Source organism: Littorina saxatilis, linkage group LG1 (genome assembly GCF_037325665.1).
Source record: "Littorina saxatilis isolate snail1 linkage group LG1, US_GU_Lsax_2.0, whole genome shotgun sequence".
NCBI lineage: Eukaryota > Metazoa > Mollusca > Gastropoda > Littorinimorpha > Littorinidae > Littorina > Littorina saxatilis.
The window spans coordinates 85,978,050-85,990,549 of record NC_090245.1 but is presented as its reverse complement, the minus strand read 5'-3'; the positions used below and the strand labels follow the sequence as shown (position 1 = coordinate 85,990,549).

The 12,500-nt window shown below is 42.7% G+C and overlaps 1 protein-coding gene across 2 annotated transcripts in view; it reads right to left on the bottom strand.

Annotated features, from left to right (window-relative positions):
- LOC138982492 (thrombospondin type-1 domain-containing protein 4-like) overlaps window positions 1-12,500 on the bottom strand; it is a 215,204-nt gene that overhangs the window by 46,805 nt on the left and 155,899 nt on the right. The window contains exon 1 of one of the 2 annotated variants that reach the window (XM_070355806.1): window positions 5,494-6,087. The exons of the other annotated variant lie outside the window; for it this stretch is intronic. Within the exon in view, the coding sequence (XP_070211907.1) occupies window positions 5,494-5,586 (93 nt within the window). The 5' untranslated portion in view covers window positions 5,587-6,087. Of the gene's footprint in view, window positions 1-5,493; window positions 6,088-12,500 lie in introns of those variants that run through there. 2 annotated transcript variants of the gene reach the window in all.

Sequence of the window (12,500 nt, the reverse complement as noted above, 5' to 3'; positions counted from 1 at the left end):
ACCGAGAACTTTGGCGTTGTGATGTGGTGTAGCGGCTTTGGTGTGTCGGTATGGGGGCCCGGGTAGCTGAGGTGGAACCAAAATCGGTTCAGCGCTGCGCGCTGAGAACACGTGTTGAAATATCGACCAGGTTGTGTCCTGTCCCCTGGGACAGGCTGATCTTTCTTAACCCAGTGTGGGATTTTCAGTGGGGCGACCACCCCCAACCCAGCGCGTCCCCGGGTGGCGGATAGGGGAACGGTCTTCAGATATGGAGATCAGCCGCTTGCGGCCGCGGACCAAACTGGCTCCGGGTGGGATCCCGGCAAATCCTCTCCCCCTGTGCTCTCAGGGTAGGACGTACGGGCCAGGAGCTAAGGGTGAGGTAACCCCGACAGAAAACCCCGAATGCTGAAGACGGAGGACCCGGGCCGCACGGCGCATTCTAACAAACCACGGGTACACGCACTTACGCAAATGATGACACAATCAACCAGCACAGATGGAAATGGCGCTCGCCCATTGAGGACCCCCCAGGGTGGAGCAGCGTCGGGTCCCATGCCTCAAAGGGACCCAGCCCCAACTACTGGAGGTCCCTCCCGTCCGTCTTGTCACGCCAGGGGACACGGGAGGAAAGTGACTGGCACCACCACAACCAGGAAGAAACCCAGTCAGCAGCGACCTTTTCAGGTCATGCACTGGAACGCAGAAAGTATCCTGAACAAGAAGACAGAGTTGGAGCATATCCTGCATGAGAAGAACATCAACATCTGCTGTATTCAGGAGACGCACCTGACACCACAAAAGTCCTTCAAAGTGAGAGGCTACCAATGCCTTAGGTCCGACAGAACAGACCGAAGCAAAGGAGGAATCCTGACCCTCATCAGGAACAACATCAATGCCTGTTTGATAGAAACGCACATGGAGGACTCCGAATATCAGGTGATTCGAATCCAGACGAAGACATCAGAATTCCATCTTGTCAACTTCTACTGCCCCAATGATAGACACCTCGCCCTTGACACGATCCCCGCAAAGGCCTCCAACTTCATCGTGGTGGGTGACTTCAACAGTCATTCACAGAGTTGGGGATATGACCACCTGGATCGGAGAGGAGAAGAGGTGGAGAACTGGCAGGACGACAAAGGTCTCATCCTTTTGAACAGTCCTTTTGACTGCCCTACATTCTACTCCAGAAGATGGCACACTACATCAACTCCTGACCTAGCCTTCTGCACGGAAGACATGCACCAGCTAACCAGCAGAGAGGTCGGAGAACAGCTAGGTGGAAGTGACCATCGGCCAGTCTTTTTGACCCTGGGCATGGAGTCCTGCACTGAAGCTTCCTTCCCACGGTGGAACTACAAAAGAGCGAACTGGTTCCTCTTTAGACACCGCACCAGCGAACTCACCAAAGACATCAGAGTCGAGGGTCGAGACATCAACATGGTGGCGAAGGACTTCAACATGAGCATCCTCAGAGCAGCGCGTGAGTCCATTCCCAGGGGTGCCAGGAGAGACTATAAGCCCTACTGGAGCAATGAATTGCAGGAACTGGATGATGATCTGGCAGACGCCAGAAAGGAAGCAGAAGTCAACCCGTCACAAAACAACAACATCCGCCTCCAGGAAGCCAAAGCCAAATTTCTCAAAAAGAAGCTACAGGCAAGACGGAGAAGCTGGCAAGAGAAAACAAGCTCTCTGAACCTTGAGAAGGATGGCAGAAAGCTCTGGAGGCTCACCAAGCAGTTGAATGATGAGAACACCAGCAGAGGAAAGATCACATTAGAAGAGAACGGGAAGGTGCTAACTGGAAAGCATGCTGCCAACCAATTTGCTGAAAGCTATGCAGCTGAGAGCAACCTCCATGTTAGCCCCGAGAAACAGAGAGAAGCAAGAAGAGAGAAAAGAGAGAGACCTGCCAGACAGTCGACAGTGGACGCCATGAGTCAACCACTCACACTCCACGAGCTGCACTCAGCTCTGAAAAAGTCAAAGGCAAAGAAGTCCCCTGGCCCAGACGGCATCACCAACGAGATGCTAATCCACCTTGGTAGTGCAGCAGAGAACAAGCTACTCGAGGTCTTCAACTGCAGCTGGCAAGAAGGATCGCTACCACAACTCTGGCGAGAAGCGATCATGATCCCCATCTTAAAAAAAGGGAAGGATCCAAAGAAGGCCACCAGCTATCGCCCAATCAGCCTCACCAGCTGTGTTGTGAAGACCCTGGAGAGAATTGTGAACGAGCGCCTCAGGTGGTACCTGGAATCCAGGAACCTCCTCGCCCCTGAACAAGCTGGATTCCGACAGTTCCGCAGCACTGAAGATCAGGTCACTTACCTAGCGCAAGAAGTTGAAGATGCCTTTCAGGAACAGAAGCTGGTCTTCGTCACCTGGATAGATCTTCAGAAGGCCTTTGACAAGGTCTGGAAAGATGGACTCCTTGTAAAACTGCTGAGGAAAGGCGTGTCCAGCAACATGTACCAGTGGATTCGCTCTTACCTCTATAACCGCAGGGCAAGAGTTAGTCGACCAGACCAAAAGCAAGAAGTTCCTCCTTCGTCATGGCGTCCCTCAGGGCGGAGTCCTCTCCCCCACACTCTTCCTTCTCTTCATCGACGATCTGGTGTCTGAGATGCCCAAGGGGATCAAAGCTGCACTCTACGCAGACGACCTTGTGATCTGGTGCAAGGAGGAGCACGCAAGTACTGCCACCTACAGAATGCAGCAAGCGGCAGATAGGCTGAACGCATGGGCAGAAGATTGGTGCGTCTCCATCAACAAGGAGAAATCCTCCACCACCCTATTCACACTGTCGCCAAAGCAGAAAGCCGGAACCATTAGGCTTGGTGGAACTCCTCTGAGAGAGGATGAAGAAGCAACGTACCTTGGTGTCACCTTTGATAGACGGCAGACCTGGAAACCACACATTGTACAGGCAGAGACGAAGGCCCGGCGCAAGCTAGCCATACTCAGGAAGCTGGCAGGTACCACCTGGGGAGCAAACGAGAAGATACTGAAGACAGTATACCAGGGAACAATCAGACCCCACCTCGAGTACGGCTCCACAGCGTGGTCAACCTCAGCCAAGACAAACCTGCAGACCCTTGACCGTGTGTAAAACCAGGCCCTCCGACTCATCACTGGTGCAATGAAATCCACGCCCATCAAGGAAATGGAGAAGCTTACCACCATCCAACCCCTCTGTCAGAGAAGAGAAGCCAACGCATACAACTGGGTATCTCGTCTGAAGTCGGGGTAATACCCAGGAACATGCCCTTAATGGCTTTGTCGTGAGGGCGTAATACTTATATTTCTCTCAGCTAGTTTGCATAGCAGACATTTCATTGAAGACCTGGGATACTGTTTGTGTTGCAGGAAAAACCTGACATCCAAGCTGCCTATGCTGGAGACGCGGCAGGCCAGCTCAGACGAAGACATACTGACTGGTGATGAGACGGACAGTTACTTTGACCCTGCCGACACTCAGGATGATATCAATGAAGAATATGCTGTGGCCTTTGATTTACCAGGTAAAGCAGAAAAGAGATCTTGACTAATTTATTTTAGCTCTTTTCAAAATATCTCTCTGGTTTCATTGTTATTTTTCAAAACGCGGACAGTTTTAAGCTGTCACAGTTCTAAATTCCCAACTCCACTCCCTCCCCCAAACACCCTTCACCAACCTCATGTTATCTTTCTGTTCCCATATCCCCCCTCCCCCCACCACCACCAACCACGCAACTCCCACCCCCCACCCCCAAACCCCTACCTCCCTTGCACAGAATGTGATGCGCACGGTAAAGAATACCTTCACAGAGAGGTTTGGTGAAAGGTGTATCACTGTGTTAGCAGCAACACAAACAAGTTACTGATGATCTGTGTTACAGTTTGCATGCAAAGTTTGCTGTATCTAGCTAAGAGAAAATGCATGCTGATCTGTAGTGCAATAACTACTTACTAGATGTTCGTGGTTGAACATATTGACATCATTTCATGTTTATGTGCATGTTTTGTGTTGTAATGTTTGTCAACATAAATGTGATGAATTTCAGATGCAGCATATATAAGTTGATGATAATTATGAAACAAGTGAAATGATGTTACAGGTGTCATACACTATTTTCTCCAGAAAACTGAACTTCATACAGTTTTTAACGTTGGAACACGGGTGCAAAAGTTCGTCTGCTAGTCCCATTTGACGAAAAAACATTATCCTAAGCGATACCAAAACATATACAGAACACACAATATCTGCCTTTGCCGCCACAGCAGAATAACAGCATATCTGTGTACTTGATTTTAGTCCAAATTAGGAAAACTGACAAGAAGTGTTAACAGAATGGAATGATTTGCACGGAACTATACAACCGCGCATTAATCGATCGCCTGCGCAGGTTGACTGGTTGAGAGAATAGGATTCGATCAAACTTTCGCAAAAAAACTCCTCTTTTCTTTGAATAACTGAAGAAAGGAGGAATAAAGAGGTTACACACCTCGTCTCAGTGATTATAAAAAATAATGGTCTCAGTTCGCGGTCATGAAAAAGCTCGCTAAAGCTCGCATTTTTCATGATCCGCTAACTTCGACCATTATTTTTAATAATCACTGAGACTCGGCATGTAACCTCTACTTATCTTCTCCGGTGTTTTCAGCCGTGTTTGTCTCCCTTCCTCCGTGCGGTGCGCCGGCTAAGCCGGCGTCCCCGGCGCAGCCGGGTATTCGGCCCGACTTCTTCCCGGCGCAGCCGTACCCGGCGAAGCGGGTATTCATCTAGTATCTATATATATATACGACTTGTGTCTGTGTGTGTGTGTGTCCGCGATGCACGCCCAAGGTTCTCGATGGATCTGTTTCAAATTTGGTGGGCATATTCAGGTAGACCCCGGACACAACCTGCTCGATGAGATATTTCAACACGTGCTCTCAGCGCGCAGCGCTGAACCGATTTTGGTTTTTCTCTGGATCCATTCCCAGTAACTCTTCCTTATCTTCTCCAGTGTTTTCAGCGTTTATCTCCCTTCCTTCGTGTGGCGTGAATCCATATTCCCGTTTCTATTTTTAGAAGGTCACTGTTGACAACGCTCAATCCATATTCCCGTTATACTATTTTTACTCTTCTCCAGTGTTTTGCGCGTTTATCTCCCTTCCTTCGTGCGGTGCAGCCGGGTATTCGGCTTGACTTCTTCCCGGCGAAGCCGTACCCGGCGAAGCGGGTATTCATCTAGTATATATAGTGGTAAGAAAGAGTAGGGATCAGATCAGACAGTACACATTCAATTAGGCCTACTATACGCCATAATCACACATACTCAATCATGACAATTTGTTTCCTAATAACTGCTTCTATTTTCATCATTCTTTTTCCCGCCTTACCTCCTCGTGAATCCCACATCCGCACATTCGCCCTCTCCCGAAAAAGAAAGAATAGGCGAATAAATTTAATAGGAAACAAAGAGGAACCAAAAAAACAAAAAAAAAACACAGAAAGAAAATAACAACTTTTAGACTCACCGCAGTAGCAAACACCAGCAATGTAATCCAGCACAATTTTCTCATTATATCCATGATTGGCACAGTAATGATATTCCGCCGCACTTTGTCCATTTCTCAAACGGCACAATCAGGCATAATGCACGGTTAACTTTGTCCGTCGCACAAGTTATCAGTTGTGCCAGCACCGGCGCGTCAAACACAGGAAACCCAAACAACCGCGCAGAAAATAAATCCCATCAGCTATCAGTATTCTTCATCCGCATAACAACCTGCACAAATCAAGCTTTTTTTCTTTCCCTTCTTGCATCGCCACACGGGGAGGTAATTGTCAAGAAAAAGGTGTGATTTTGTTTATTGTGTGCGTTTACTGAGAGATCGGATTTGTTTAAAAACTTTTTTTTTCTTTTTCAGTGTGGTTTTTCCTCTTTCTTTCTTTCTTTATTTGGTGTTTAACGTCGTTTTCAACCATTCAAGGTTATATCGCGACGGGGGAAGGGGGGAGATGGGATAGGGGAAAGGGGGGAGATGGGATAGAGCCACTTGTTAATTGTTTCTTGTTCACAAAAGCACTAATCAAAAAAATTGCTCCAGGGGCTTGCAACGTAGTACAATATATGATCTTTGGTTTTTCCTCAATCAGTAACGAAGTTTGTTGCGGATCAAAGCTAGGTAGAAGAGCAACAACTCGAGAAGTTAGGTTTCATCCCAGTGTGACCGAGTATAGATCAAGGAACGATCCTCCTGGCTAAGCTTACAAACACCTTATCTAAATGCGTTTTAATCCCCCTCTTCAAAAAGATTCCAGCTTTGTTTCTGTTTGATTAAGGCTGTTTGCACTCCGAAGCTGTCTAATGTGTGAAAAACAGGTCCAAGAGATCCTCTCTGCGTGCGGAATGTTGACAGAAAACAGTATGTAAATACATTATTATCTGCTACTTTAGTGAAATTTAGCGTGAATTGTCTGAATGAGAGAGTCGTGACATTTATTTTTTTAATGCTACGCATTTTTTCATCACAAATCATCGGTTTAGCTTCCTTTAATTTAGAAACAAAAAGATAGCTACGTTTTGAATATTCTTTGTTTCTTTCTCTCTCTCTCTCTCTTTCTTCCTGAATTGTTTTATAGTTAATTTATTTGGTTAGTTTAATAATTTAATTAACGTGTTTAAAATTAAAAGACACCCGGTTCCATTACCCGTAATCTACCATAACTTTTCCTGTAACAAGAAGAAAACAAGTCGCGTAAGGCGAAAATACAACATTTAGTCAAGTAGCTGTCGAACTCACAGAATGAAACTGAACGCAATGCCCTTTTTCAGCAAGACCGTATACTCGAAGCATCGTCAGTCCACCGCTCATGGCAAAGGCAGTGAAATTGACAAGAAGAGCGGGGTTGTAGTTGCGCTAAGAAGGATAGCACGTTTTTCTGTACCTCTCTTTGTTTTAACTTTCTGAGCGTGTTTTTAATCCAAACATATCATATCTATATGTTTTTGGAATCAGGAACCGACAAGGAATAAGATGAAAGTGTTTTTAAATTGATTTGGACAATTTAATTTTGATAATAATTTTTATATATTTAATTTTCAGAGCTTGTTTTTAATCCAAATATAACATATTTATATGTTTTTGGAATCAGAAAATGATGGAGAATAAGATGAACGTAAATTTGGATCGTTTTATAAATTTTTATTTTTTTTTACAATTTTCAGATTTTTAATGACCAAAGTCATTAATTAATTTTTAAGCCACCAAGCTGAAATGCAATACCGAAGTCCGGGCTTCGTCGAAGATTACTTGACCAAAATTTCAACCAATTTGATTGAAAAATGAGAGCGTGACAGTGCCGCCTCAACTTTCACGAAAAGCCGGATATGACGTCATAAAAGACATTTATCAACAAAATGAAAAAACGTATGGGGATTTCATACCCAGGAACTCTCATGTCAAATTTCATAAAGATCGGTCCAGTAGTTTAGTCTGAATCGCTCTACACACACACACAGACAGACAGACACACACACACACACACACACACACACACACACACACACACACACACACACACACACACACACACGCACGCACATACACCACGACCCTCGTTTCGATTCCCCCTCGATGTTAAAATATTTAGTCAAAACTTGACTAAATATAAAAAGACACAACACTGTTTTGCCCTTAGTGAATGAATTACACCTTGAAATGCATAACTCAACTGTCATTCTAAAAACGAAAGTCCTGATCTGTCACACGGCCCAAGCACATAGCTAAGGATCGTTAAAAAAAAGTAAAAAAAAAAATAAAAAAAAGAAGAAGAAAAAGCTACAAACATTTTTTCTTACACACAAAAAAGCAATCCAGATTTACTGCTCGCTAAATTACACCCGTCACTGCATTGCATTAGTTTTTCCATTGTTAAACTATCAGGTCACACGCAGACAAGGTGCGACAAGCTTCTGGTGGAGGAACACCGTTACACTGTCTTCTACCACTCCGTAATGGTACTTTTACTTTTAGACTGAGTTCTGTCAATGGACAAAGCCACTATTTCTTCCCTGGGTTTGTTTCCCTGTACTGTCGAAGAAGAGGGGCAAACCACAACTCTCTCAATTTTCGTAAAACATACTTTTCTGTCCTCTCAAAAACAGAATACAAATTTATTCCGAAGAATGTAAAAAGAAAATTGTTGTCTCGATCAATGCTGTTCTTATTCAAACACTCGATCTTCAGGCAGTGTTCTAATTGTTTCTTTGTTTCTTTCTTTTTTTTTTCTTTCTTCTTTCTTTTTTTTCTTTCTTTCATTCTTTCTTTCTTTCTTTCTTTCTTTCTTTCTTTCTTTCTTTCTTTGTTCATTCATGGGTTATTTATTTATTTATCGCAGAATATAGTAGTCTGAATAACGCTCCTTACACCAAAACGATTTTTCCAAAGTTTGATCGAAAGAATTCTAATTAGGTTTCTTTGCAGTAGAGTTGTGTATTTCCCCTCACAGAAACTAAAATCATTTTGATGAAATAGAGGGGTGAAAAAAAAATTGTTAGTAAAATGCCCGAAGTCGTATTTCTTTCAACACACAGAGACGAAATTCCACTGTCTCAATTCACTTATATAAATTCATTTTTGTGCGCGCCTAATACACGCAAATAATTATCTCCTTTCATGACGTTTTTACGACTGTTAAATGTCAAGGACAAGAACAAGGTTGTCACTCCTACCTTAGTAATTAAAATCCGTCTGCGTCTAAATTGGGTCTTAATTAAATTATAGTGACAACTTGAAATTGTATGCTTAAAAATTGTGGTAATACCATTCCCTTAAATTTTAAACTCAAAGGAATTTGAAAGACAGTTTTGTTTATTTATTTTATTTTATTATTTCTGTGTATGTGTTGCGTGACAATAACGCATCATTTTAATGATAAACGAAAAGAAAGTCAAAGTTCTTTTGTGTTTGTTTTTGTTCTGCCATCGCTAATTATGTACATCAAATATTCAGCAGATTTTAAAAAAAAAACTTTTCAGCAAGATTATTTCAAGCGCCGAAATAATGCACATTCTCCTGTCACCACCACAATTCACAAAACAACGGCAAAAACACAATAACTATACTACACTGCAGCAATCATTTCTCTGTCAGTATGCGACAGTCCCAATCTCACTCGTGTCGTAATACGACAGCTTATTGTAGAATCCTTGCTGATTGTCCACCTCCTGTTGTTATTACTGTTTCATTCTGCTTTCCTCACTCCGTTTCTCCGCACCGTGAAATTCTTTTAAAATTGTCTGTAGTGTCCTTCACATGCGTTTCACTACTGTGTCCTCCGGTGGAAAAAGTGTTTCACTAGGCCAGTAGTAGCGGAATTCGTCCCACCGCCAGCCGTTCTCAATGAGCGATGCACGCTGAGTGCTGTATCCACAAACTGAATGCTTTTGAGGGGAGGGAAGGGGAGAGGGGGAGGAGACTAGGAGAGGAAGGGAGAAGAGGCTGGAAAGAAAGGGGAGGGGGCGGGGGGATAGAGAGGAAGGAGAGAGGAGAGTAATAAAAGAGGTGTAGTTTAAATAAAAAAAGGAAACCTCAGCTGGTATCTGTCGTGCGAAGATTAGAGGGAGATCAGTGTGGGTATTGTGGGTGCCAGGTTTTACTGATTGCCCCCTTCAAGTGTAAAAGCCAAGATGCGCGAGGCATGCACACTTTCCGAGGCTTTTTCTTTTCTTCGTTTCTTTCTTTCTTTCTTTCTTTCTTTCTTTTCTTCGTTTCTTTCTTTCTTTCTTTTTTTACTCTCTTTCTTCCTTTCGTTTTCTTTTTTTTACTTTCTTTCTTTTGTTCTTTCTTACTTTCTTTCTTTCTTTCTTTCTTTCTTTCTTCCTTTTTGTCTGTGTCTTTGCCAATGCTGCGCACAATATATCTAGTGGACTTTTTTTTATTTTTATTCCAATGATCTTTTAAATGTCGTGAAATCAAGAGGGATCAGAAAAGGGTATTGCGCTCCTTTCATTTTTGAAAAAAAGACAGGGAGACGCGAGACAAAGACAGGGAGACGCGAGACAAAGACAGGGAGACGCGAGACAAAGTAAGAGGTAGACGGTGACGGAACAGCGGGAAATGGAAGATTGGTGCAAAATGTCCGTTGAGATTTAAGAATAAAGTATGTTGGTAATAAGCCAACGAAAGTGCATCCCGCTTTTTGTATTTTCAAGATTGTGCATGTGAACAGTTATTTTTTTTATTTTTTTTAAATTTTTTTTATTCACTCATTCACTCACTTCTTTCTTTCTTTCTTTTTTCCTTTTTTTTTCTTTCTTATTTTCTTTATTTTTTTCGTTCTTTCTTTTACCTAATCTTAACATGCCAGGCTTGGGGCGGGAAAATAACTTTCGCAACGGAGTAAGAAATTATTAAATTGCATGCTCAATGTGAAATCTAAAAATATGACTTTTAAGACGGCTCTCTGAACTTTGGCTGCCAGTAGACACTATACCTTGTTTTCTTTACCCGCTGGTAAGAATGATTCAGTGTAATCTGCGTGACTAATACTTAAAATGTCACAAGAAAAGGTAAAGAAAATCACTGTGTTGTGGCAAGTCAGATTCATTTCTGAGGTCACAAAGTAGAAAAGGGTGCCCCTTGTACTTTCTCGCTTTAGCTCTCTTTTTATCAGCTCTATTTCTGTCTTAATCATATTGAAGATAAGCTAAAGTACAACAATTAATCACATGCAGCAGTCAGACAAGCACTGTCTCAAACAAAAGTTGAACAAAAGTGACAGCAAAACGTTCTGGGCGACAGACAAGATGGCTGCTTCTCCGCGGGATAATTGCAATTTAACCTTCAGGTTAAAGGCAAACCCCTTCCCGTTGAAACTGTTTGGCCGACTTGGAGAGGACAGCACGTTTCGAAGAAGAAACAAGTCGTGTAAGGCGAAATTACTACATTTAGTCAAGCTGTGGAACTCACAGAATAAAACTGAACGCACTGCATTTTTTCACAATGACCGTAGTCCGCCGCTTGTGCAAAACGGAGTGAAACTGACAAGCCTGTTTAGCGCGGTAGTGGTTTCGCTGTGCTGCGTAGCACGCTTTTCTGTGCCTCTCTTCGTTTTAGCTTTCTGAGCGTGTTTTTAATTCAAACATATCATATCTATATGTTTTTGGAATCAGGAACCGACAAGGCATAAGATGAAATTGTTTTTAAAACGATTTCGGAAATTTAATTTTGATCATAATTTTTACATTTTTAATTTTCAGAGATTGTTTTTAATCCAAATATACCATATTTATATGTTTTTGGAATCAGGAAATGATGTAGAATAAGGTGAACGTAAATTTGGATCGTTTGATATTAAAAATAATTATTACAATTTTCAGATTTATAATGACCAAAGTCATAAATTAATTTTTAAGTCACCAAGCTGAAATGCAATACCGAAGTCCGGCCTTCGTCGAAGATTACGTTATTTCAATTTGATTGAAAAATGAGGGTGTGACAGTGCCGCCTCAACTTTTACATAAAAGGCCGGATATGACATCATCAAAGACATTTATCGAAAAAATGAAAAACACTCTGGGGATATCATACCCAGGAACTCTCATGTAAAATTTCATAAAGATCGGTCCAGTAGTTTACTCTGAATCGCTCTACACACACACACACACAGACACACACACACACACAGACACACACACACACACAGACACACATACACCACGACCCTCGTCTCGATTCCCCCTCTATGTTTGAATAGTTTGCGACCACCTGCCCGCAACGACCATTCTTAAGGATCCCAGACGAGTTTTACTCTAATTCACCTGTCCATAGCGACCAGATGTCTATAACGACCACTTTTGGTCGGTCCCTTGGGCGGTCGTTATGGACAGGTTCGACTGTACGCTTTTTTTATTTTTTTTATTCTCCTAGTATTTCAGGGGTAGTACAAAATGGTGACCCACTTGTCACGCCGAAAAGAATTGCCAAGACCTATATACGTGTCTTCATGTTCGTAAACCACATGCCCAATGCGTGTAAAGCATATCTACAATGTATTTGAATTAAATACCACCAACTTCAAGTACAGAAAGGTCTTAGGCCTAAAAAAAAAATAGGTGTGGTTACGGTAACCCGACCTACCCTATTTTTAGGGGCCGATCCTATAACTTTTTATTACATTTGTCAAAACAAAAAACCCAAAAAAACGAGTGCAAAAAACACAATGAAAGCGAAAGCGCCCGAGTCGCACACTTATTTCCCTGTCAAGTAGGTTTAATTTGTACACATTAGAAAAAAAAGTTTAAAAAAAAAAAAGTGATTGTCTACCTACCTACCCTATTTTATTTTGCTATGTTACCGTAACCACACCTTTTTGTTTTTTTGGCCTTATAAGCTTGCATGAGCAAATTTACTTGTGATAAATCGGCGGCCTGGGTTTGAGGGCAAAGTAAATGATAGCGTATGTTGTATCTGTCCCACCTGTAAAAGACGAGGCTGCCGACCACCGTGAATCTTCTAATGTAAAGTACGTCTCGTGC